The sequence below is a fragment of the Dicentrarchus labrax genome, unplaced genomic scaffold (genome assembly GCF_905237075.1).
Source record: "Dicentrarchus labrax unplaced genomic scaffold, dlabrax2021, whole genome shotgun sequence".
NCBI classification, from domain to species: domain Eukaryota; kingdom Metazoa; phylum Chordata; class Actinopteri; family Moronidae; genus Dicentrarchus; species Dicentrarchus labrax.
Genome location: NW_026136720.1, coordinates 33,728,808 through 33,756,733, shown reverse-complemented (window position 1 = coordinate 33,756,733; position 27,926 = coordinate 33,728,808). Strand labels below are relative to the sequence as shown.

The 27,926-nt window shown below is 42.1% G+C and overlaps 1 protein-coding gene across 2 annotated transcripts in view; it reads left to right on the top strand.

Moving 5' to 3' along the window:
* Nucleotides 1-27,926, top strand: part of ttbk1a (tau tubulin kinase 1a) — a 41,214-nt gene that overhangs the window by 9,396 nt on the left and 3,892 nt on the right. For both annotated transcript variants that reach the window (XM_051381242.1, XM_051381241.1), the window contains exons 3-14: nt 1,675-1,822; nt 2,518-2,591; nt 2,755-2,895; nt 3,326-3,430; nt 8,557-8,622; nt 9,268-9,360; nt 10,221-10,346; nt 10,431-10,585; nt 11,156-11,366; nt 11,467-11,639; nt 12,363-12,703; nt 12,975-13,156. In XM_051381242.1, the coding sequence (XP_051237202.1) occupies nt 1,675-1,822; nt 2,518-2,591; nt 2,755-2,895; nt 3,326-3,430; nt 8,557-8,622; nt 9,268-9,360; nt 10,221-10,346; nt 10,431-10,585; nt 11,156-11,366; nt 11,467-11,639; nt 12,363-12,703; nt 12,975-13,156 (1,815 nt within the window). The remainder of the gene's footprint in view (nt 1-1,674; nt 1,823-2,517; nt 2,592-2,754; nt 2,896-3,325; nt 3,431-8,556; nt 8,623-9,267; nt 9,361-10,220; nt 10,347-10,430; nt 10,586-11,155; nt 11,367-11,466; nt 11,640-12,362; nt 12,704-12,974; nt 13,157-27,926) is intronic.

The window sequence follows — 27,926 nt, the reverse complement described above, 5'->3', positions numbered from 1 at the left end:
TGCACTCGGGGTTGTATACTAATGCTGCGTCCAATCAAACGCTTTCTCTCTTCTGACGCCACCGGAGCGTTTCTGAGGGCCGATGTGATCTACGTCAATCTGTAGTGAGGTTGTTACACCTGGAAGATGATGTAGTTTGATGTAAGTACCGAGGGATCTGATGGAAACATTGATCAGTAGCCAACTGCTAACTGCTAAGCTAACTGACTCCACCCCGGGGATGCCAGGAGCCAAACCCAACAAGAAAATCACCTCGGTACCAGATTCCCTGTTGGCCCCTGAGGTTGTGTTCATTAATAATCAGCTGTATGGACAATGATTCATTCTGAGGTTATTGATATAATCAATACATTGGATCTTTGTTTCAGAATCAATAAGCTCATTGGTGTGAATATTCAGTCGTAACGTTTCTTCAGTTCTGTTGGTGTTTTTGTTCTGTACAGCGTGTTGTCATCGACCCGTGTCCTTGCTGCTGCGGTTACGTATTAATCATTAGTGTATCAGGATACTTTAACAGCCATTTTGTACTTTCACTCCGATATCGTCAATATAGCTGATTATTAATGGGAATTATGCTAATTGCCAAACATATGGAAGTTGGTTCAATTCAATTTCAATTCAATTTTATTTGTATAGCACCAATTCATAACAGAAGTTATCTCAGGACACTTTTCAAATAGAGCAGGTCTAGACCGAACTCTTTATAACATTAATTACAGAGACCCAACAGTACCACCATGAGCAAGACCTTGGAGACAAGGGCAAGGAAAAACTGCCTGTTAAAAGGCAGAAACCTAGGACAGATCCTCCGGCTCTAGGTGGGTGGTCGTCTGTCTCGACCAGTTGGGGTGAGAGAGAGAGAGAGAGAGAGAGAGAGAGACAGACAGACAGACAGACAGACAGACAGACAGGTGCACAGCAACAACAGTATTGGCAATGGCAATCTAGCAGGACCATGGCAGGAGGCTCCACCAGGATCGACAAGAACCTGCGAGACGAGAAAGCACAAGAACTCCGGGGAAGAAGTGAAGTTAGTAACATGCATTAATGGGACATGAATGAGTGCAGAAAGAGAGAGGAAGGGAGGAGCTCAGTGCACCATGGGAAATCCCCCGGTAGTCTAGGCCTATAGCAGCATAACTAAGGGATGGTTCAGGACGGTTCAGTTAGTGTCAGTTTCTAAATGCTGGGGACCCGATCGGAACATTTCTAACAACATTACATACGTATAGAACTATAACTATATATATAATAATATATAATGCTGCAGTCCTTTGAGCTTCTTCTGGTTTCTGAAATAAGAAGTTACATAATGCAGCTCCTGTCTGAGCCAATCAGATTGCAGCAATGAGCCTGAGGCTGTTGCAGTTCACTGATCAATTTACTGTGTCACACACACACACACACACACACACACACATATTAAACATATATATGTATATTTTGCTCGGCAACAAACAAAATGACAAAAGAAAGAAGGGATGAAGGAAGAAAGGGAAGTAAAGGAATCAACTTTTCTTCTGCTTTGTGGTTTATTGATCCTGGAATATTGATTGAAAGAAGAAAAGAGTGGACGGGGTGGGGCAGGAAGTGCTCTAACAGTCTGTCCTCCTCTGCCTGTCTGTCTGTCTGTCTGCCTGTCTGTCTGTCTGTCTGTCTGTCTGTCTGTCCCAGCTGAAGAAGATCGGTGGCGGCGGGTTCGGGGAGATCTACGAGGCTTTGGACCTGCTGACGCGGGAGAACGTGGCGCTAAAGGTGGAGTCGGCCCAGCAGCCCAAACAGGTGCTGAAGATGGAGGTGGCGGTGCTGAAGAAGCTGCAGGGTGAGCGGCTCCAAACCAGATCCAAACCAGGCACACACACACAAAATACTGTAAAATAACAGAAAATAACATAAATATCGTAAAAATACAGTCAATTTCTGTAATTAAAATAAAATGTTTAGCTTTAATTTGACATAAAATCTCTTTTTAATGTTTAATTAAAGATATTTACACTGTAAAAACAATGAGTTATAAATACAGGCGAACTCTGCTATAATGCAAATAATGAGGCTTTACAGCAGAGGGCTGTTATTATTGGATTTCTATTATTTTAACTGTAATAAAAGTAATTATTCATGAAAAATTACAGGACAAATACTTTTTACTGTTAATGTCATTAATTTTACATAATTTTATAAATGTATTAACAGTATTAAACTTGAGTTTAACAGTTTAATCTATTTAAAAAACAATAAATATCTTATATCTATCTTTCTTATTATAGATTTGCAAAATGTATTTTAATGTTTTTATGTGACAAAAAGGAAATTTACATTCACGATTATTTACAGTTACATATATAATTTTATTATTTCTATGTTTGCAGACGTTAGCGGACTCCATTTATAAGCTAACGTTAGCTAGTGTTGCCCACTGTTGGCACTGTAGGGAAGCGGAGAGAGAAGGCACTCGGGAGCATAAAGGGAAAAACGTGAATTTATTGAACGTCTCCTCTTTCTCTTTTTATTTTCCAGGTAAAAACCACGTCTGTAAATTTATTGGCTGCGGGAGAAACGACAAATTCAACTACGTGGTCATGCAGCTTCAGGTGAGTCAGCGTGTGGGCGGCTTTTATTGTGAAGGACATAAATACACACAGGAAGCAGAGACTGGATTGTGCTGCGATTGTGCTTCTAGTGACTGTAAAAGTCCGACATTTCAACGCGTTTTTTTTGGGCAGAAATGGAAAAAGTGTCCGTGTTCTGTTGCAGGGTCGTAACCTGGCCGACCTGCGGAGGAGTCAGCCCAGAGGGACCTTCACCATGAGCACCACCCTGCGGCTCGGGAAGCAGATCCTGGAGTCCATCGAAGCCATCCACTCAGTGGGCTTCCTGCACCGCGACATCAAACCGGTACGATGATCCTCTCAGAGCCGTTTCTGTCCTTTAAAGGTCCTTTTGTTCTGTGCTTTGAGACGAGTGTTTTTATTTAACTGGATCCAGTTTTAATACGTCCAGATCGTATAAAAGGGAATCTTTTGGTGTTTAAATGCCCAAAATTTTAAATATGTGTCATAAAATAAACGCAGACAGACACAAAGTAACAACAAAGAAATGTAATTTTTAATTCCAGGAAATCTTTTAGTTTAAAAAACAAGCAGCGCCTCCAAATTAAAATGCCCAGAAAAATTTTTCCAGTCTGGTACAAAAACCACTTTTGGCCTCCGTAGATAATCTTTAAGGAGTCAGGACTTCGTCTTTCACTCATAGAAACCTTTGAATACTTGAACTGAAGCCTGTTGATGATTAACTCACTGGTGTCTCTCTCGTTTCTTTCCTGCAGTCAAACTTTGCGATGGGCCGACTACCCTCGACCTACAGGAAGTGCTACATGCTGGACTTCGGTCTGGCGCGTCAGTACACCAACACCACCGGAGAGGTCCGACCGGTAAGAACCTTTAGAACGTCTGTGCCGACATTAGCGGCACTGCGCCGTGGAAACAACGACATGTATGTGAGGAATTAAATTAAACAGCACAAGGCGCCACAGACGTGCTGTGAGCGGTTCTTGGTTTTAAACTATAATATGTTGGTGACGGTTCTCTGACGGTGAAGAACTGGTTCCAGATTAGAAACCTGCTCCGAACCTCAAACTGCTTCGATGGATAGAACCTTCTAAGAACCAGTTTGCGTTTACCACGAGTTAGAGAGCCACCGTAGAGCCCCATCATTACGTCACTGTATCCAACGTTAGCTATTGTTACCAAGGGTTATGCTAGCTGGAGCTCAGCTAACTTCTCAACTAGCATAGCTGCTAATTTCCCACATCAATGTTACAAACCTTGAATGTCACATTGAAGTTCGGAGACAATTCGTAGCTATGTTTGCTGACCAATAGCTAGCTCGCTAACACGCTTACTCAATGTTACGTTCATAACATCTATGTGCTAATCAGCTAATAAATAAATAATACAACTAGTTTTCCTGGCTCTCTGGCGCCGGCCCCGAACAGTGGGAAAGGACTTTTAGCCATTTTGTCAATAAAATGTAGCAAGTAACTCACAGTCTACAAACGCTTTAAAAGAACAGATATTATCTCATAAGTTTTATATTTTAAATCACAGAGTTATGAAATAAAAGAAAATTGTACAAACTGGAATAAAAAAGGAAATAAATAAGATAAACAAACAAAATGTAAATGAATGATTTATATGTTTACCATCATAAATCTGTATAAAAGTTTATCTTATATTCTCAGTTTTGGGCAGGAATAATCTTCCGTACAGTCGGGTGTGCTTGCTGCACTGCAGAACTACAGAACTACAGAGCTGATCAGTGACTGCCAGTGATCGATAACAACTGATCAGATTTTATTATTGAACGATAGGAGGTCCTGATGCTGCCTGAGGGGTTTTTATTGATTTGAATGGCTTTTATTGTGAAAGGTGTTTCTTTCTCTCTCTCTCTCTCTCATTCATTTCTGATGTCTCTCCATCACACTGAGATATTTTTAGACCAACGAGTACGTCAGCTGTTACTGTCAACTCCTCCTCTCCTCTCCTCTCCTCTCCTCTTCCTCTCCTCCTGATCCTCTCCTCTTCCTCCTCCTGTTCTTCTACTCTCCTCCTACTCTCCTCCTCCTCTTCCTCTCCTCTTCTCTCCTATTCCTCCTCCTGTCCTCCTCCTTTCCTGTCCTCTCTTCCTCCTCTCCTCCTCATCCTCTCCTCATCCTCCTCTTCATCCTCTCCTCTCCTCCTCTTCATCCTCCTCATCTCCTATTACTCCTCTCCTCTCTTCATCCTCTCCTCCTCTTCCTCTCCTCATCCTCTCCTCTCCTCCTCTCCTCCTCCTCTCCTCCCTCTCCATCCTACTCCTCTCCTCTCTTCCTCCTCTCCTCCTCATCCTCTTCTCCTCCTCTCTTCATCCTCTCCTCCCTCTTCATCCTCTCTCTTCATCCTCTCCTCCTCTCCTCATCCTCTCTTCATCCTCTCTCTTCATCCTCCTCTCCTCATCCTCTCTTCATCCTCTTCTCCTCCTCTCTTCATCCTCTCCTCCTCTTCATCCTCTCATCTCCTCTCTTCATCCTCTTCCTCCTCTCCTCCTCCTCTCTTCATCCTCTCCTCCTCTCCTCATCCTCTTCTCCTCTCTTCATCCTCTCCTCCTCTTCATCCTCTCATCTCCTCCTCTCTTCATCCTCTCCTCTCCTCCTTTCTTCATCCTCTTCCTCCTCTCCTCCTCTCCTCCTCCTCTCTTCATCCTCTCCTCCTCTCCTCATCCTCTCTTCATCCTCCTCTCCTCATCCTCTCTTCCTCCTCTCCTCCTCATCCTCTTCTCCTCCTCTCTTCATCCTCTCCTCCTCTTCATCCTCTCTCTTCATCCTCTCCTCCTCTCCTCATCCTCTCTTCATCCTCTCTCTTCATCCTCCTCTCCTCATCCTCTCTTCATCCTCCTCTCCTCATCCTCTCTTCCTCCTCTCCTCCTCATCCTCTTCTCCTCCTCTCTTCATCCTCTCCTCCTCTTCATCCTCTCTCTTCATCCTCTCCTCCTCTCCTCATCCTCTCTTCATCCTCTCTCTTCATCCTCCTCTCCTCATCCTCTCTTCCTCCTCTCCTCCTCCTCTCCTCATCCTCTTCTCCTCTCTTCATCCTCTCCTCCTCTTCATCCTCTCTTCTCCTCCTCTCTTCATCCTCTCCTCTCCTCCTTTCTTCATCCTCTTCCTCCTCTCCTCCTCCTCCTCCTCCTGCAGTGTTGCAGTAGTCAGATGAATATTTGATGCTCCTGCATGCGTCAGTGGGCGAGAGACCTCAGGCTCTCTCTCTCTCTCTCTCTCTCTCTCTCTCTAGCTGAGTCAGCTTCTGTCCAATCATCTGAGAGGATCACCTCCCCCCTCCCCCCTCCTCCCTCGTTCTACCCCTCCCCCCTCTTTATCCTCTCTCACACACAGTTACATCACCTGATCTAACAGGAAGTCCTCCCAGCTGACGTCATCAGTATTGACAGTAATAGTATTTATTGATTCTGTCTGACTTCCTGTCTCTCAGCTGCAACCTCATTGGTTCGTACTGAAGACCGAATCTTTATATGGAAGGTGTCTGATGTTTCTATGATAATAATAAAGTATGGAAGGTGTCTGATGATCCTATAATAAAGTATGGAAGGTGTCTGATGTTCCCAAAATAATGTATGGAAGGTGTCCGATGTTTCTATAATAATAATATATGGAAGGTGTCTGATGATCCTATAATAATAATGTATGGAAGGTGTCTGATGTTCCTATAATAATAATAATAATAATAATGTATGGAAGGTGTCTGATGTTCCTATAATAATAATAATAATAATGTATGGAAGGTGTCTGATGATCCTATAATAATAATAATAATGTATGGAAGGTGTCTGATGATCCTATAATAATAATGTATGGAAGGTGTCTGATGTTCCTATAATAATAATAATAATGTATGGAAGGTGTCTGATGATCCTATAATAATAATAATGTATGGAAGGTGTCTGATGATCCTATAATAATAATGTATGGAAGGTGTCTGATGATCCTATAATAATGTATGGAAGGTGTCTGATGTTCCTATAATTATGTATGGAAGGTGTATGATGTTCCTATAATAATAATAATAATGTATGGAAGGTGTATGATGTTCCTATAATAATAATAATGTATGGAAGGTGTATGATGTTCCTATAATAATAATAATGTATGGAAGGTGTCTGAGCTGATCGTCGCTGTAAAGATTGAGCTGATCATTCAGTGTTTATCTGTTCTGTGTAAATAAATAATCAGGGGAATACAATAAATTAATTAATTAAGGTTAGAATTTGCCATTTTCAATCCTCAATTTTTAAACATTTTAAAATAGAATGAGATGACGAGCCTTCCCCACAGTGGATTATTGCTGCTAATGAGTGAGCGTCTGCATGATGTTCAGTCTGTATTGATCACCAATCATCAGTTCTTTTATCAGTGATTTCTGTTCTGTGAAGTTTTATCTGTTGACTGTTTTATTTTCATCATTTTTACATTTCAGTGCTGTTTTTTTTTTTTGTTTTTCTTACAGTTCCTTTGGACTTATGATTTTGACGTGCATGCATCCCGTTTCTCCATCATCTCCATGGTTACCCAGGGATGTGAGTGGTTTCTATAGCGACAGCGGGGTCACAGCCGCATCACCAGCTGACCACTGAAGTACAGTTAGTCAGCGTCCAGCTTTCCCTGAGTACATGAGTCAGTATAACTGTATTAACACATTTTACATAACGGTTTATCTCCACGTGTCTCAGCCAGTAAAGACTTGAGTCGTGTGTAATTCAGATGTTTCATCTGTAGCGGCTTCCAATCAAAAGCAATCATTTTGAAGTTGGTTAAAAGGTAAAAGAGACATAAAGTCACATCTTAAGTTGCTCAAAACTAAAAAGATATATATATATATATAGTCACATCTTCAGGTAGCAAATGTTAGCAAAACACTTAACGATTAATATAAATTAGCTAGCTAGTTAATTTTGCTAACATTAGCTAACTTAAGATGTGACTATATATACAGAATATGTCGCTTTTATCTTTTTGTTTCAGTAGATTGGCAGCCATGATGATAATAATAACCTGAACAAATTATTAATATATATAATATTATATATATTAAGTTTTTCTAATTCACATTCGTACCTCAGAGAAAACTCTGTCCTTCTTTACACTGATTCACTAATAACTTGATAACAGTGGCGCTACTGGGACTGTTATTACATGTAATAATTATGATCATAATAAGGAGATGAACTGATGCTCCAGTGGAAAAGATTATGATAATTGTTTGTTTTGAAGACACGTACATACAGTGCATCCATATATCTACTCTCAAGTCACGACGTGTCTCCCAGTTGCCATGGGAACCTGAACATGCCATCATATTCTGCTCACCACACAGATATGAATAATATCGCCATGGAAACCCCCTAGTTGACCCCGTGTGTGCGGCGGTGGAGGCTGTGTGGATGCAGTGTGACCCTCTGCTGGTGTTCCTGTCATTATTTGGTTATTTTGGTTTATTTACTGTGTTTACATCAGAAACATGATGAAGGATGTCTGCTCTGCTACCACGGTAACGCTTCCACTTTGTGTTCAGACTGAATGTGATATAATGTTGGGTCATAAATGCAATTATTATTATGTTTTGTTTTTGGGATGTTGCAATCGCGTGATGAATCAATCTCTGACATTTTAAAAGTACAAAATGGCTGTTTAAACCAGAAGTGGTCATATTTCTCCGGATACTGATTCATTTTGAGGTTATTTATATGATTAATACATAAGAAAATCAGCAAAGACACAGGTCAGCGACAAAATGAACATTCACAACAATGACACTGAGCTTTTCTGATTGAAGCTCCAATGTACTAATCATATAAATAATCTCCTGTTTCCAGTAGGTGGCGCTATGACTATAATTTGAATATTGGCTTGTAGGTGTGTTCAGGGCGGGACTCTAATCACAGTCCCAAATAGCACAAAGTCAGACGTGAGTTGTGCTGTTGACTAACTTTGCTTCGTCTTGTGTTCAGCCGAGAACCGTGGCGGGTTTCAGAGGGACGGTCCGATACGCTTCAGTCAACGCTCACAAAAACAAGGTGAGGGCTGGTTGTTGTCTTTGTCTCTGCTGCTGGTGGATGTTAGAGAGTTCGACACTAACAGGCCTGGAATTACGTCTATGACTACTTCCACCAACAAACCAACACAAGTTACCCACAATCCAACCTTTCTGAAAGGGGATCGGCCGGTGACACTCTTACTGTGAAAATATTCCACTACGTGTTAAAGTTCTGCATTTTAAACCTTACTAAGGTAAAAGTATAACATCAAGATGTACTTCAAGTAAAAGTATTCACAGTGCAGGAAAATGTTTTATTATATTGGATGTTTTAGGATTAATATTACTGTTGCATTAATGTGTGAGTTATTATTAATGGTAGAAAATATGGTGAAAAAACTACCGAAATGAGACCAAAAACTATCAATATGTGCTGTAAATGTTTATGGTTGAACTACTTTATGTACAGTTCATAGTTGAATCTACAGCAATGCATCATGTTCTATAAGATCATCACTATTTGAGAATTTACTGTGTTATTTTAGAGACAATGTTTATATCGAGATATACTGCATATATCCACTTGTTTTCACAGATATTTCCAGTTGTACTTTGGCCACCAAATTTAAGGGCTTGGTGCCGGTTTCAGTATCCTAATAATGTGTCTTTGTTGCGTTTCTTCCAGGAAATGGGTCGCCATGACGACCTGTGGTCATTGTTTTACATGTTGGTGGAGTTCGCTGTTGGACAGTTGCCATGGCGAAAGATCAAAGACAAGGTCAGACTGTTTCACCCGAACAAACACAACAATCTTGTATGCATATAACACCAGCAGAGTTACCACGTTGGGATGTGTTATCATGCATTTCGGGCACCGCAGGAAGGAGTTACATATCCACTATGTGGTGCCAGTAGGGGGCGCTAACTGAATATTGGCTTGTAGATGTGTTCAGACTCTACTGGGGTAGATTGGACAATGGACACTGAAGTTACAACAATCTATCAGACCTCTGGATTACTACACATCGGGATGGTGTTTAGATTGCAGAGAACCAATTTCATGTTTGTTGAAGAGCAACAACTTGAAAAAACTGACCAGTAAATTCAAAATGGCTGACTTCCTGTTAGGTTTGCCTTGTGGCTACTAGAAGCTTTTTTGTACGTCTACCAATTTTCATACATATTGGTAAAACACACCACGGGGGGGGGCTGCTCTTGGAGCCATTTTGCCACGCCCATGTGCGAGGCCCATAAGCAGTACTACCACTGACATGTGTCATGTTTCAAGAGTTTTTAGGCACATTTAGATTTAGAATTAGATCAATTTAGAGGAATAACAGGCCTAATAATTCTCCCATTTCAGCTGCTGCATAAATATGAGTCTCGCAAAATGGCTCCTTAATGCCCCCTGAAGAACAGCCCCCCTGTGACATGTTTTACTGATATAAATACAAATCAGTAGGCTCATGTACCACAAATTTGTATTGTGTTTCTCTGATGTTTCATAGTTTCATAAAAAAGAAACAGTTGACTTAGTAACTAATGAACCCAGCTGATTATTATTTGGCTTGTCAAAGCTGGAAGCATGAATCCTCTAACTGACTGCAGCTGAATGTGAGTTTTGGTGTTTTGTTGCAGGAACAAGTCGGTCAGATAAAAGAGCGTTATGACCATCGGATGCTGCTCAAACACATGCCTTCAGAGTTCAATATCTTCCTGGACCATGTCCTGGCCCTGGACTACTACACCAAACCAGACTACCAGGTACTCGCTGTGAGCTGATCTCGGTACTCTCAGTATTCACACCCGGACGTTATCTGATGAGTCCGTCGTGTTGTTTTTTCCCAGCTGCTCATGTCAGTGTTTGAGAACAGCATGAAGGAGCGAATTATCACCGAGAACGAGCCTTTCGATTGGGAGAAGGGAGGCAGTGATGTCACGCTGTCAACCAGTGCCTCCACCCAACCACAGCACAACACCCGACCCACCGCTGCCATGGTGGGGTAAGAACCAAACTTTATACCCCTAAACCCACCAGGAGACCAGATTCATGTGTGAGTTGTTGACTCTGTGGTGTTGAAACTTCAGTTGAAAGGTCATTCTGGTTATTGCTGTTATTTTCATATTATGATTCAATCCATCATCACTGAAAAGAAGTCAGACTCAGATATTAACTTAATGAGTACAATTTGATTATTACTGGTAGAAACGATGGACAAAAACCAACCAAAATCAGACAAAAAACTAGCAAAAGAAGACAAAAAACTACCAGAATAAGACCTTAAACTACTGTATGACAAGGATGAATATACTGGAATTGTTATTCTCACGCCCGACAGTAACTACCATTGAGCTCACCGAGGTCCTGTCCTCGGCATTTGGGGCTTGTGGAAGGTTTTGCAACGTGTTACCATGAGTAACTTTTAGTGGGAGTGAGCTGAAATATTCAGGGTAATGATCAGTGACTACACAAACAGAAATGGTCTGATCAAGTTATTCATTCTATAACTCAGCTACAACCAGAAGCTTCCTGGATGTTGTAAAATCTGAAGCTGATTCTCTTGTGTCCACAGAGCCATCGTGACGCCAGTTCCCGGAGATCTTCAGCGGGAGAACACCGACGACGTTCTGCAGGACGAACATCTCAGTGATCAGGAGAACGCCCCTCCGGCCCCACCCAGTCGCCCCCCCGGGGAGACAGGGGTCTCGCACGCCGGGGAGCCAGGAGAGGCCTGGGAGGACACGGACTTCAACCGTAACAGACTCAGGATCAGCCTGAACAAGGTTAGAAGTGACAGTTGATATTTAAAACAAATAACTTTATAGATTGTTAAAATGGCATCTGTGTTCCGACCATAAAACACCACTTCCTGTCTGTCATCAGGGGGCTCAGGAGGAGGAGTCAGGTCGGGGGGCATGTCCAGTGTCGCCGATTCGAGGTGGAGCCCCGGAGTCACCAACAGGTCAGGGTCGGTCCTTGCGGTACCGCCGGGTCAACAGCCCTGAATCTGACCGCCTGTCTGCTGCCGAGGGCCGCGCCGACGCCTACGGACAGAGGTGACCCCTCACATTAGAAAAGTGTAGAGGAGGTGTAAAGGCGGGAGACAGCTGACTGTTTCATTCCTCAATTAGATCCACGTTTTGAAAAATGTTGAATACTAGTCAGCAGTGTTGAAGGCTGTTAACTTCAAATTGTCTTCATGTTGAGGAGCTTTCTCGTTATCAAGTGTTCCTGTTGATAAAGGAGGATTTCCCATTTGGTGAAATGCCAAAATGTCATTTCCGTCCTTTACTGCTGTGATCAAAAAGAAACCAGAGGTGTACATATATATTAGACTTAAGATTCAAGACACAGAAACGAGGACTGCTGTGAGCTTAAAGATTTGAAACTGATATGATGCCAAGTGTTAATTCATTAGGCCCCTGCTTTGAAAGAACTGTTCAAATGTCATTTTAATGGTCAGCAGATCTGAAAGACCTGAAGGATTTGAAATTCTGCTTATGGAGACTTGACTTGGACTTGCCCTCAATGACTCTCTTTGACCAGAGTTGTGAGTTGACTCAGACCTTAACTTGAAGGTCTTGAGAATTGACGTGTCTTCCTTTTACAAGACTTTCCATTTCCATTAAAGGCTTGAGAAGGTCTTGACTTGACTTTGCCATCAACAAGTTGAGACTTGACAAGGACCAGTCAGACAGTCACGGAAGTCAAAATTAAGCTGTTTAGTGTTGATGTTACCTTTCGAGTCACATTTTCCTGTGTCTTTCTGTCTCCTCTAGGTCCAGGATGGACATCCTTGGCTCTCCGTCCCGTCACGTTTACTCCTCCCAGCCGGCTCAGATGCTGTCCGTTGACCCCGGTTGCCGTGGCGACCGTCAAGTCAGTGGCCGCCAGGAGGTGTCTGTGGCGTCCGTCGACCAGGAGGCGCACAGCAACGCCTTCATCCGGTCCGTCCCGCTGGCCGAGGAGGAGGACTTTGACAGCAAAGAGTGGGTGATCATCGACAAAGAGGCAGAGCTACGAGACTTCCAACCAACCACGTCAGGAACCACCGACGAAGAGCCTGAAGAGCTCCGACCCCTGGAGGATCAGGAGGAGCGGAGGAGGCTCAGGGCTGCAGGTAGGAGCTTATGTCATCAAGCTTTCTCTTTTCTTATTGATTTGATGTGAGAGATGACCTAGCATTACAGACTGTATGTCATATGCCATAACATCATTGAACTAAAGTTTTCACTCTGAGGAAGCACAAAAATGACTTTCTGCTGAATGTTAGACACTAGAAGTCTTATTTGTAAGTTTAGCTGCCCGACATTAAACATTAAACTCCACAGATGGTATCGACTTTTAGACCTTTAGTCTCTAACTCTGGTTGACATTTTGTGTTCCTTCAGGAGGGGAGCTGGTGGTTCGTCCGAAGACCCACACCAGGGAGAGCAGCCGAGGGATGCTAACGCTAACGGAGGAGGAGGCGTCGAGGAGGAGCGGCGGGAGCCCCGCTCAGTCACCCTGCCACTCCCTGCCATCGGGACGCCCCCGCCGGAGAGAGTCAGAGCCCACTGGACCTCAAAGACCGGTAAGAGACCCGGCCAGCCAATCAGAGGGGAGCGCAGCTCTTGGGTGGCACGTTGGCAGGAAGATGAGGAAGTGGACGGCTACTTGCTGGCACTGTCATAAGGAGGCGCTCTGCAGCAGCTGCTCTGCCTCCTCATTTATCTGTCAACATGCAGCTTAAAGGACAAATCCAGTACAAGCACAGGTTTAGCTTCCAGTTTTTCCCTCTTTGGTGTCGATGATTCTGCAGCCTGATAATGAACCTTTATCACTATCAGCTCTGGATGTTTGGAGATCAATAACGAAGCCGTTATCAATATTTCTGTTAGCACTGAAGCTTTTATTGTGCACTTTACTTTGTTGAGTATAATTTTTCATCATAGAACAGTGATCCAACATTTTAAAGTACCAGTCTGAAGGATTTAGTGGCATCTAGTGCTCAGCCTTCAAACTGTGACTGAGAAACACAAAACTTGGTTTGTCCCTTCTGGGCTACTGTAGAAACATGGCGGAACCTACAGACCATACAGACACTACAGGAGGTCTCACCTCTTTATTATTCACTTAATTTATACTTTGGTTCTTCAGACCAAACAGCCGCCGGTCCCAACAGTCTGTGGTGGTAACAAGCGAAACACGGTGACTCGTGCTGGAATTGTCCTTTAAGGTTGTGAAGGTTTGCGGCAGCACCGTCCTGCAGCTGAACATCTGTCACATGCAGTCGTTCTGTTCAACCTGCAGCAGCTAAAAGATCTGTTCAACCTTCAGGAGCACCAGCACCACAGACCGAGCAATGGGCCAACCAGACTCTATTCACAAGTCATTTTATCTTGCAGAAACAGAATTAAACCGTCTCTGTTAGTGTTTCCAACAATCACCAACTCTGGTTTGGTGGAAATAAATCCTTAATTCACCGACGTAGATGATAAAAACTGCAGTTTCAGTCGGAGCAGACCGGCTATGGCAACAAACCACAGAGAGGCTGCGATACAACACAGGCAGAGGGAGAGAGACACCATATATCTTTATATAGAGAATATTGGTTGGTTAGAAATCCAGTTACTGTCGTCACCTTCAGCTTCACTTCGACTCTGACGGTTCGGTTGTTCCTCGACTGCTTGTGACACATGAAAACCAGTTCTTGCCGCCCAGCTGTGTGAGCGGAGCTGCCATCTCCTCCTTCTCGTTGGAGCAGTGTTGAAATCTTTTCCATCTCTTTGCTTTGGCCCATGACTTTTGCTTTGGAGCCTTGTTTTATTCTGAAGGAGTGAATGGGAAACAGTGGCTGTAGAACATCTATGATCCGACCTGTAGCCATGATGTTTCTGTGTCAGGATGTTGATGATGTTTTCATCTTCTGTTGTTCTGCTGTGTTTTCTCATATTCTCTGGCACATTAGTGACACTGTTTCACCACCTGGTTTTACACACACACACACACACACACACACACACACACACACACAGTGGTGGTGATTCAGGATGGTGGACGAGTGGGAATTTACTGTGAACGTCTATGTTGAACATCGACCTCACGGTTTGCGTCCAAAGTGTAGGTGTGTAGGTGTAGTGAGTCTATCTTTCAGTTTGTTTAAGTTAAAGCAGCTAACATTACCGTTAGCGACAGTTGTCAGCAAACTGGCCTTCGTCTGACTCTGGGACTGTGTTCGGTCCCAGGCGGTTCGGTTGTACGCCAACGGCAGCTACAGCAATCAGAACTTTTGCTCAACTCCCTCCTTTTCTGTACTTAGATATGCTATGTGCTAAGCTAATGTATGTTGAAAACACAACCCCATTTTAAAGATGATCAAAAGATAAACACATATACATATATATATATATTTTCATATCATAACTTAGCTATTGCAGAAAAACACTAGCTAATTAGCTGCATATAGAGTCACATATTAAGTTAACACTAAGTAGCCAGCTAATTAACATAAACTGTTAGTTAGCTAGTTTTGCTACATTAACGACATCATTAGTGCGACTCATGCTGTTTCATGCAGCCTCATTTTAGCTAATATTAGCTACCTAGCTAGCCACCCTGCTAACTCTCCACAGCCCTGTACATGTTCTTCATATCGGTCCTCACAAACACCGACTGCAGTGATTCAGAAAGAGAAATCTTGGTCGCCCTGTGGAACCATCAAACGCTTCAGTGCTAACAGTTAGCAGGTTCCTGTTCGGGGTGCAGTGAATGATGGTAGCCGCTACCACGTCACTGTTACACTGTAGGATTATAAACAGCATATCTTAATAAAATAAATAACTTAACATAATTTAATCCTTCAAAACATTTCACTGACTTACTTCACATTGATTAAATCCAACTAAAAAAAATAAAGTAATACCTCTTTTAACACTTTTAATTATTAGTGATATAATTCCAGCTTGTCCAAATCTTTAAATCTATTCAGTTCTGTTAATATTCACAACATTGAATGAGCTTTTATTTAAAACACCTGATATGTTCTGAAAACATGGCTTTTATTTTGTCACCACATAAACAGAATTACTCTGTTTTTATTTATTTATGAATCCAGTGAACTTCCTGTTAGCGTTCAGAGGTGTCGAGACGAGCTGCAGGTAACGAACCCATCAGCCAGAATACAGAGAGAACTGCTGATGTGTCAAAGATGCCTCACTTTGGTTTCAGTTTATTGGCATTAAAAAGGAAAAGAGTCGAATGTTTGGTTGTATTAAAATCACCTGACTGACAGAAACAAGTTATTCTTTGCTTAAAGTTGAATCTCAGATCACTAAAAAGAAGATTTATTAAAATGTATGTTTGTTTTGTTGTCTTAATAAAATATGATAATATAATATAATGTTATCTTACTGCACTTCCGGGCCTCCATATTAAAGCTCCAGTGTGGCACATTACTGTAATATAATATTTTATAGGTATGTTTTCATTCATGTATAATCAGCTGAAAATAAGAATTGTTTTTCTTACCTTACAAGGATAACGGAGTCCGCCGTGTTAAACCACCGTGTTTCTACGGTAGCCCAGAACAGACAAACCAAACACTGGATCTATAAAGGGCCGTCTGTGTTTTTCGTGGCCGTCCTCCGACACGATTGGTTGAAGTTATTCAGTTAATTGCAATATAAAACTTCACCAGTAGGTGTCATCAAATCCTACACACTGGTCTTTTAATCACAAAAGAATGTTGAAAAACTGTTAATAAATATTAAAATGTTTGTGTATAAGTAGACGTTATAAACACAAAACACATTTTACGACTAAAAAATAAAAGTTTCTGACAAATACACTCTAAAAAAAGAAACAGCGTCCTTGAGCACTTTGTTATGTAGGACCAGACCTTAATAGTTAGTGGAAACAAATCTGTGAATAAAAAAAGTTTGGTAATTATTGGTGTATTACTTCTGCTGCTCATTCGGGCCCAGCTCCGGTTCCGCAGCTCATTCGGGCCCGGCTCCAGTTCTGTGGCTCATTCGGGCCCTGCTCCGGTTCTGTGGCTCATTCGGGCCCTGCTGCGGTTCTGTGGCTCATTCGGGCCCAGCTCCGGTTCTGTGTCTCATTCGGGCCCGGCTCCCCGGCAGTATTCGTAGGTAGGCTCATAACGTAACGTTAGCTTTCTGAGCAGAGGAAACTAGAAACATCTCCCGTTGCCATGTCGTATCTATGGTTTGTCCTAGTTACTGGAGTAGTGTACGTTATCATTGTATTAAAATATTATTGGATGGTAATGACCTCAGGTGTTACCGGGGAAACAGCCTTATGTTTAGTAAAAAAATAAAATAAAATAATGACCTTGTTGTCTTTCTTTGGTCATTGACTGTGGTATAAACAGGATAATGCCCTTCCAGGTGTCCATTATCAGGAATTAAAGGACTGTTGCCTCCACATTATAATACCAGTGTGATACCTCCTCAGAATAAAAAATACGACCACAAACATGGTGAAATATTGTTGGTCATTTATGGTGGAATTTTATGGACATTCGCACAGGATTCAGATCACATGACGTCCTCTGATAACGTACCAGCAGCACTCACACGGTCATTACAGCCACAATATGAACAATTTGTCTCATTTATATTCTATTAATTATATTTTATTTATCAGAACGTTTCTGTGTGTGTGTGTGTGTGTGTGTGTGTGTGTGTGTGTGTGCTCGTGTACTTCCTGTGAAATGTCTGACTGAGGTGCTGGAGGAAAGGTCAGGGGTCACCACAATGTTTAACCTGTGGGGAGTCTGAACTGATCTGATGAAGGTGGAATCATTTATTTTACATTTTCTTTCCATGTTTGATTTTCCTGCAGCAGGATCTTTGTCGTGGTTTCTTTCTCCCTCTTTGTTCATGTGACCATTTGATTTATTCATGCACTCATTTCTTTACTCACTGATCATAAGAAGTCAGGTCTGGTCCTCCGTACTGGGTGGCTGCTGTTTACAGGCTGGTTGTTATCCCATGTGCAAGCACACACACACACACACACACACACACACACACACACATACATACACATACACGCACACACAGACACACACACACACACAAATAGTCATATTTTAGCCTCTCTTTATTCCCGCGCCGATCGCCACCGCCACACTCAGAGCGAGCTCGCCGCCGCCAACCATCGAGGACTGCCATTCTCTTTTTTACTCCTCTCCAATTCTCCCCCCCTCTCCTCCTCCTCCCCCCTCCACATAACTACTGACGCCTTTGCCCCCCCCAACCCATCGCTTTAAAAGTACACAGTATGTCGAGTTTGACTCACCTGAGGAGACAGAGAACAGAGCGAGGGTGCCATTGGGACAACAGAAGAAGAAATAAAGTGATGTTTCGGGGTAAGCACAGTTTAGGAATAGTCCTTTACCTCTGTTCTCTCACTCAGTTTCTGTTCCTCCTCTTCCTTTTCCTTCTGTTCAGACATATTTCCTCCTTTCTGTTCCTCCTCCGTCGTGTGTCTGTGTTTTGTGTGCCTGATGACTCCATCTTTCTTTTGTGTTCCCTGTTTTGTTTTTGCATCTCCAGTCCTTCAGAAATGAAAGAGGCTCAGACTGTTGTAGACGTAGTGAGATTCAGTGTGTGCAGTGTTCGTGCTGGTGACTTTGTGTCCTCTTAAAGTGCTTCTCTGTGGGGGAAATATTTCCATCACCATTTTTCCAGCTAGAGGGATGTTAGACCGAGCAACCCGGACACACAGCTAACAGTCCTGTAAAGTCTTTATAGCCTCTAACTAGAGTCTGATAGCTGTAACTGTAGACAGATTTACACCAACGCTCCCTCAGCAAGCTCCTCCCCTCACAGCCTTTGACCAATCAGCTGCAGGCTTTAGATGTGTGAGAGCACCAATCAGCTCTCTCCTGTCTAACGTCTGGTCGGGGAGGGGAGGGCAGGAAGCCAAATCGGAGCGTTGGGACGTAGCCTTAGGAAAACATTTATCAAACATTTATTTTTGTAAAGTCGTTTCCCGCCTCGCTAACCTCCCCCTCCCTCTCTCTGATTGGTCTGTTTGCAGTTGGAGGAGGACAGGCACCAACCGCGGCCCAATCAGCTGAGGAGGCTGGCCTCCTACGTCTTCTCCTCCTCCACCCTGGAGACAGAGCAGTATCCCCACGGAGGCAGCGGTTTCATCCAGAGGAGCCGCTCGGCAGAGAGCAGCCCCGCCCACATCACCGCCGCCAACGCCTCGGTCCGGCGGCGGCACGCGGGCACCCTGCCGACACCCGGCAGCCCGCGGAGCAGACACTCGGTGCTGAACGTGTCGAGGACACAGCTGCAGCAGATGTTAGCCAAGCTCATGAACAAGAACAGCAGCTGAGAGGACTGAGAGACGGACTCAGAACACACACACACACACACACACATCTAACACGTATATGCAGAGCCTGTCAGACCAGATCCGGGGCAGGATTTCAGTACATGATCTCTTCAGTTCCAATCAATAATACAGACTTGCTGGGGACCTCCTAAAACCACTCGCTCTATAAAGGCTGCACACAGTGTCCATCATCAACAACAGTCAACTATCTTAGTCCAGAACCACCTTTAAGTCTGAGGACAGTCTGAGTGTCCCTTTGAAGTAAAAACAGGCAGTTAGGGAGGGACCTGTCGCTGTAGCTAATAGCGCTGTGTGCTACGTCCCCCCAGTCCAGCAGCTGTAGTGGATCCATTAGCGGACTCTGTTGGACTGGGAGCTCCCAGTGAACAGCAGGTCCAGACCGGGACTGAATGCAGCATCCTATTCCGGAGGACAGTTTGACTGCAGGGAATAAAGGACTGAGGTGGTTTTTTAACATTAGCTAACATTAGCTGCACAAGCTAACTAGCTAACGGCATCTAACATTACTGTTAGCTACTTTTAGTACTGTACTAGTACTAATACTGCTGCGGTAAAACTGGCCTCTATTTTGGGACCAGGCGCACTCACTGGGAGGTTGCTGTGCCCCGATTGGTTGCACACTAACAGCAGCTACATTAGCAGTTAGCAGAGTTGAGGCAGAGCAGCCGGAGGACGTCAGACAGTATTCTCTCCATAAAATATGATCCAGCTTACGACCTAAAATGCCCAATTTCACTGCAGCTTTTCAAAAAAAATGTGACGCATGTCGCGATGTCTTTAGGCTTTTTTTTGCAGTGAAACTGTAAAAATTGCAAAAATAGCTGGAAAATGACTTGTAGTTTGTTGGCGTACGGCTCTGCGTTTTGCACAAGGGACTGCTGTGATCGGTGCTACTAAACTACTATGATTGGTCAAAATTGCCCAACGTCGTGCAGAGATCGGAGGAATCTGAGTGAATTGTTGCGATTGCAACTTCCTGGTTGAACTGATAAAGTTTTTGTACGTTAATCAGTGAGAAATACTAACTAGTTAACGTATCTTAGCTCTGTGTGGCTAACTGTTGCAAATTAATTGATGATATTATTGGTTGAAATTGAAAAATATACATCTAAATAAATCCCGAAATAACAAAGAAAGAAAAAAGCTGAAGAAAGAATTGATTTTATATTGGTAATTATCTCAGCTGGCTTCAGGCTCTGCATATACAAACACACACATATGAAACTGAGAGCCAGATAATGACCACAACAAGCCATATTACTGGCACACAGCAGCACCGCTGTGCTGGTGAACACACACTCACGTAGCTCTCCCGACTGCTTGTGGAGCCGAGGGACAGAAGAAGAGGAGCTAACGAACGGGAAATATTTTCCATGCAATAAACTCTACGAAGCCTCTCTGCAAACCTTCCGTTGCACACGCCACAACCTGGAGGAAACTATGTGAAACTAAATATTTCCTTCGTGTTTCTGTGAAGAAGAGGACCGTGAACAGCGAGGCTGCTAACAGACTGTTAAGCTTTACAGTATTTGTGCATTTATTGATTTGTTTTTGCTTTTCCCGCCAAAACGAAGGAGTGATCGTCGAGGAATGCAGGTCGTCCCGGCGATCAAGTTTTTGCACCGAGACTTTGAAGTCGGCGTTTCCCCCCTCAAATCATCCCGTCCACCGAGCAATACACCGAACGCACCGCCTCGCAACGCGTCTTCACCGACACAAAACCAGTGACACGAACGTCTCGCTCTGAGTCCAGCTTCATTAAATGTCGTGTACGAAGAGAGAAGCGTGGTCCGCCACTTTCATCTCGAATCAAAGGCTTTATGATAAAAACTGTTACTGTGCTGGGTCCCTGGGTAGAAGTACGGTGGCCCTGAAGTGCAAATATTTCACACCAACGAAAGAAAAAAGAAAACAGAAAAACAAAAACATTTTATACAACCACAAAATAAAGCCCCACAACATTTCACTAAATAAATCCCTCCCCTACAAAACAATATAGTAGAAAACAATTAAAGGACATTACAATATTCAGTTTATATAAATGTTTCACAAGAAAACTAAAAAGAAAACAGATTTACAGCTTAGACCACACAACATTAAACCGAACAAACACAAAGACATTTTTTAAAAACAAAACTCACAAAAAAGAAAAAACAGGAAGTTCTGTGACAACCTCTGACATTTTATTTTGCTGAATGTAGCAATTTGTGTTCCTTACTTTAATTTCTAATTTATTTCCTACAATGTTTAATTGAATGAAAAGTTGTATTTGCTGTTAAGGGCCACCTTATGACAGGAAGGTATCAGACAGATCTGTCTCTCTGCATTTAAAGCGCCTGTTCACTTTCTGTACTGTAATGTTTGTGCTTGGTCAAACACGACACAGAGCATCATGGGAAGTCAGACTTCATACAGTTTTATTGGTTGTTATTGATAAAGAATAAAATACCGTAAAACTTCAATAAATACCCTGCTTTTATCAGCTTTAGTCACTAAACTCGACCTGCCTCTCTATATATATTTAAACCAGTATGAATGTTTAAAATTAGGCTATTGAATAACACATCAATCACCAATCGATTGATACTTTGGTGCTCGTGGTTTCGACTGACCCGGTGAGCTTTAAGAGGTTTTATACATCCAAAGAACTTCTATAAAATCCAGACCAGGCCTCTAATTGAGACACCAGGCTAGTAAAGGAGACCTGCTTCTGCTTTTACTTGAAGTTTTACGGTATTTAGGCAAAGATAACAATTTTTTGTTTGGTTGTTTGTTTGTTTGTTTGTTTGTCGTGTTGCATCTTGTTTGAGCAGCTGTGGTGCTGATTAATTATTATCTGGAGATGATTTCTCATCATCTAAGAGGGAATGATCACAATCTCTATGTAAAACCCTCAGATTGTCCCCCCCGACGCGAAGGTCGGTCAGATGGTGCGTTCAGGGGTTTGGTTGTTGCTGTGTTTCTGGGCTGTTTCTGATGGAGCCAGCTGACCTAAAGGGGACCTGATGAGGCCTTTCGGTCGTCTGTGGGGTAGTTTTATCTTGTTTACCTCGTCACATGTTTCACCGTCTCATTCCCATCGTGCTTCCTCCATCCCTTGTTTTCTGACCACTGTTGCACTTTATCACCGAGCGGACCGGAGAGGGGCATCAGGCCGTGCCGGGGGTCTCACTATATGGATGCAAAAACACAGATGCAATAAGTGAAATGTGGGATGTTAAAACAAATAAAAAGAGACTTATTTAGATGGAATTTCTGGTGGTTCAATTGTTTTTTCTTTCTACCAGGCAGCTGTCGGTTTCTGAAGCGTCCTTGAACGTTATGAACGCAGACTCTCGACATTTTAATAGCGAAGGTACATTTCACATCTCTGCAAGCTGATTTCTGCCTGGAAGGAAGGAAATCCATCTGATGGCGCTGAAATAAAAAGTAATCAATGTGATGAAATGAACAAAAACCACCTTTCCAGTCCCGTAATGGCTCCAGTAGAGCAGAGCGAGGGGTTTCTAATAGTGCAGTTTCACTGGCAATGAGACAGAATAATGTTAGTCAGTAACAGTCTCATCGTAAGGGCATGCATAGTAAATGTAGCCAGAGTCTGTTTCAGTATTGTGTCGAAGAAGCTGGATGTTTGCTGTGTTATTTGTTGGTTTGTATGTTAGTGTGTCTGCATTTTGAAAAACGGTTGCCCTTGGTAGATTCTTTGAAACTGTGTTTTTGGTGGTTTAGTCGATGGGAGAGTGTGAGCGAACAACAGTCAGGAGAAGTGGAGAAAGGACAGAGGAGGTGGAAACGCTGATTTGTCAGAGACGTTGATATAATGAAAGATCATTAAGTAGCTTTGGATATTAGAGTTGTTCCGATACCAGCAGAGGAAATTCCTCCTTTCTCAGGTGATAGTGGTTGAAACACCTGATGATCCTTAGGGCCACTAATGACGATGTGTCCTAATATTCAGAATAAATGCAGATAGAGAAATAAAGAGAGAACAAAATATTACAAAGACTAAATCCAAGTATCCGGTACAGGTAATGTACTTTTTATCAAACAAGTAAACTGTGTCAATATACTGTACTACTTTTATAAAAAAAAATAATAATGATGTTCTGTAAATAGTTCTCTTACTCTTGTGATCAAAAACATTTATCAGAAGGCTGTTCTTTGAATAGTTTTCCAATAAATATATAAACTTCTGATCGACCCATATCAATTTCAGGTTAGTCCCGACCACTTAGGGTTCAAACACCACCCACTTCTGGTTAAGCCCCGCACATTCAGAGTATACGAATACAGATAATTTAGTTGAAGTGATGCAGATAATTGCTCATCCTGTGTATCAGAATCAATATCTGGAAGGAGAAATGGTATCGGAACAATTCTTGAGTCCTGCCGATCTGTTTGAAAAGAAGTGAGATTAACCTCAAACATACTGAATGTACGAACACGCAGATCGCTCGTTTAAATGTGGCATCAAAGTCTGATCAACTTTTCGGAGCCTCCAGATTTCAAAGGTTCAACTGTTATTGGTTAGAATTATCTAATGATTGGTTCGTCAGTCCCTCCAGGAGTTCAGGCCTTTTAGTTTTTCAATAGTTGCAATGTTTAATTATAATTCGTTAAATATTAAAGGCAACTTGTTCCAGTGAGAATAAAATCTCTAGTAGTTTGGTGACTAAAACTACAGTGAATGGATGAAACTGCAAGATCGCACAGAGTTCATTGGGATTTGTTGAATTTGCGTTAGTTGTTCGGAGTGAACTTCCTGGAGGGACTGATTCATTCGCACTAAGTGTTTAATTCATGTTTTCGAGAAGATTTGTTATATTTAGGCTCTCTCATCATATTGCAGCAAAAGATCTTTACAAGACATGCAGATGGTTTGACTGGTAAATTCCTCCAGTATATTTAGGACACTATTTTAAGATGTTTTTCCCTGAAAAGAATCAGTTCCATCCTGAGAGATGGAGGCTGTCAGTAGAAAATATACATTCATTGAGGTAGTTTTTGGTGGGTGGTCTCCACTGTGTTACTGTAAGAACAATGAGCCATTGGAGTGGTTGAGTGTTGAGTTGTGAAACCCTGTTTAATATTAGGCCGCTGCTAATGTCATACGTCTGCTAATACGTCATACGTCACATGTCTACTAGTGTCATATGTCTGCTAGCATCATACGTCTGCTAGCGTCATAGGTCCGCTAGCGTTGCTCTGAATGTTGTTCAAACAGCATTCTTCGACACTCCTGAACGTGTTCAAAAACGTTCTGGAGTACGCTTCCAAAATCTGGCTACTAGCTTAGACGGCCATTTTGTGCAATGAAAGCCAAACGGTTGCTTTCTCAGTGTGTTAAAGGGCTACATTAACTAAATATGCACCACTTGCTGTTTCATTAAGCTCGAGGCGATAACATTGTGCCGGAGTCTCATCACAGCTCCAGTCTGACGAGGAGACAACTGGAGTTTGATTTCATGCTGCTTCAGTCCAGGACATGCCGCCCTGTTTTATATTTAGCATTAGTGTTACACTGCAACCACTTAGAGAATGTATGAAGTGGACTAGCTGCTATCTCTGAACTTTATTTTGCACGCCTGCAAAATGATTCACCTACCGTACAAGATTGTCACTGATACATGTCAATGTTTTTTGTCCTGTGTTGCTGTGAACGCAGTGCCACTTTCAGTTAGAAACGGGAAGCTTCGAGTGTGCTGCTGATGACACACTGAGTTTAAAAAGACGATCTGCAGCGTTAATGACGGTACGTTGTACCAAAAGACTGTTTACCGACTGTCGCCACTCTTTGCATGAGATCTACTGTTGCACCTCTGACTGTAAAATGACTGAAAACAGCACTGTACTGTAATTACAACAAAAACACAGTGAATATACACCTCTGACTGAAAAACGTCTGTGATTTCTTTGTAAATAATTCACGCCGCCACTGGAGGGGATACTCACGGATCAGAGCTGACTTTGTTTAGTGGCAGAATCCATAATCTTTCATCACATCTTTTATTCTGCAGCGTAGATGTGAACATTTACACCCAATTATTTGTTAGTTAGTGATGCTGTGAGAGTCAGGTGGCTGTTTGAGCCAACAGTTCTGGACGAATGAAAACTTTTATGTCTCATTTTTCCCGTTTTGGTCATTGCAGAAGCACAATGTCACAGCAACAGCACCAATGTTAAACTGAGAAATCAGCAAATTCTGAAGAGCTACTTCCTGGTTCCTGACAAGAAAACCAAAAAAACAAGGAAGGGTCATTACATCATAACGCCGACGCTCTGATGCTGTTTGGTGCCATTTGTATTGGAACCTATTTATCTCCGTCGTATGACCTAATAGATATTTACAAAGATTTCCGAACTCGTTTAAATGAAGAAATCCTTTGTTTATTAAAAGAAAATCATTCTCTCTATTTGACCCAAGTTCAAGGGCACTGACTGGAGGATTAACCTTCAACATGTTTTGATGGGGGAGGAAACCTACGCAAATATGGGTAGAACATGCAAACTCCACACAGAAAGGCCCGTCAACCTTCTTGCTGTGAGGCGACAGTGCTGTGGTTTAGAACTACGTCCTAGTTGTCTGTTCGGTTTGTTCTAGTGTCACTTTTTGGCTGAGACACAGGCGACATGAGGCGGAACAACGGTCGCTGCTAGTTGAGTTGATGTTTGGTGCTTCAGGGCTTCAACAGAACTGCATTAGAGCGTTGGTGTCTCCTTGTAATGAACCTCACTTCTTTTTTTAGTTTCCTTGTCTTCCAATTATTCAAAAGGCTTCTCAAGTGTGTTCATTCATTCAAACCACTAAAATGAGATCCAGGATCTAAAAAAAGCTGAAGTCGTCCTTCAAACCTTCACATATGTAACACAAGTCAAAAATTACAAACAAAATGCTCCAAATATTAAATAATTAAGTGAGGTTTCTTTTGAAAAAGAGATCTCAATCTCAATGAATCTGCCTGATTAAATGAAGGTTAATTAAACTGTAATAACACCAAAACATGCATATTCCACTTCTGTTGAATAGGAATTCCTGATAAGTAGAAGTGCAGTAATCAGATGTGATGGTAAACAGTGGTACTGCGCAGTGGTCAAACTAAAAAATAAGGCTAAATTTTTGCCAGCCAAAAGTGTTTTTTTTTTCATTAATCAACTTTTTTTATTTCCTCAAAACTAAATGGGTGCAGATTTAGCAGAAACTGTCCCACAAAGCTTTTTCACAAAACATTTATACCTCATGAATCACACACTATAATTATATAAAAAAGCTCCTCTCAAACATTTTCTTGCATATTTGATAGTGCTGATCTTTCTGGAATAACAGGGTGATATTGTACAGATAACTTTTCTTTAGAGGTGAACACTCGTCTCCATGTTGTTTAGACTGTATGCCACATTCACTAGTTTGTTCATCAGATCAGTGCGGACCTTACGTGCTGCTAACAGTCGATGCTCAAAGGAACATCCAGATATTTTAAGAAATTGCATTTAGAAATGAGTCTAATCGGTACAGGGACGGGTCCAGGAGGCGTTTTAGCATAGCTTAACATAACTGGAAGTACGGGGGAAACCTGGTACCTTTATACAAATCTTATTAGCTAATGAGCTAGTGAGTGTTCCGTTCTGTAGTCAAACCAACAGCCGCACTATGTGAGTTACTGTGTTCAGTCACTGCTTCCAACTGTTGTTAAAAAGCATTTTTCATTTCATCTAGACTTTAAAAGGTTCTGCTAAGGCTCAATATGTTTCTTTAAAGAAGTGAAGCTGGTATCAATCTATCAGTTGTTGATGAGTGAATTTGTCTTTTGGTGGAGCTATGCTAACAGTTCACCCCTGCTTCCAGTCTTTCTGCTAAGCTAAGTTAAACAACATCCCGGACCTTTCTCTGTACTGTTTGAAACTGTGTATCCAGTACCAGTTGGCCGCACTCACCTGACTCTGAGAATGATGAAAACAAAAGTACTTTATCATAAAATGTCTGAACGTTCCTGCAGAGTTTTTTCAATAACAGCAGAGTTTCTGTTGTGGAGGTGAATTTGGGGCTGAAGAGCTCACAGCGTTAGTTCAGTGTGATGATCCGTGAGTGTCTTTCACGTGTAAAATACAGCTACGTTTCTTTTTTATCACTATATGATTGTACAGTACTGCTTGTATAATTTCCAGGTAAAGCATGTATTTTAAACTTTTTGTAAATCCAAATGATAACTGTGTACATATATACAGAAATGTAGAAAGTAATTAGGTTTGCAGTTAATCAATAATAGCATGATAATTAGCGGGGGTTTAGTATGTATGTACAGGCTGTATGTTAAATCTTTATGAAGGGAAACACTTGAAAATCACCTGATATCAGACTGCGTGCTGTCTAAGGATAAACTCTGCAATGCATTTTTTTGTGCCTTTTATATCAATGTATGTAATCTAGACAATCTTGAAAAGCTTGTGTACAACCAAAATGACATTAAAATGGTTTTGGGGGAAAATTCAGTGGTTCCTGCTGTGGTTCTTACTGGAAGAGCGACCGTTAGCTGAACGCTACGTTAACTTTAGCTTCCTCTGAATCAGCAGGATAACACCTGCAGCTTCTTGTGGCTTTTATTATTGTTGTAGGACAAAAGTGATTAATACATTCTCCAGCTCTAGACATTGCATTTTTGACCAATCATTGTAGTTTCCTGGGAGTTAAACCAATCACAGCGTTCCCCTGCACAAAACGTTGAGCAATATCAAACCAGTAAATTTTGTCAATATCCATATTGGTAATTCGTAATATACAAAAACTTTGTCTGTAAATAGTTCTCTTGCTGTTGTGATCAAAACCATTGATCAGAGGACTGTTCTGTGGATAGTTTTTTAAATAAACATAGCAACTTCTGATCAACCCGTTTCAGTTTCAGGCTTAAATGAACAATTTCCAGGTTTGTCCACTACAGTTTAAACACAACCCACGTCTGTTTAAGCGCCGCCCATTC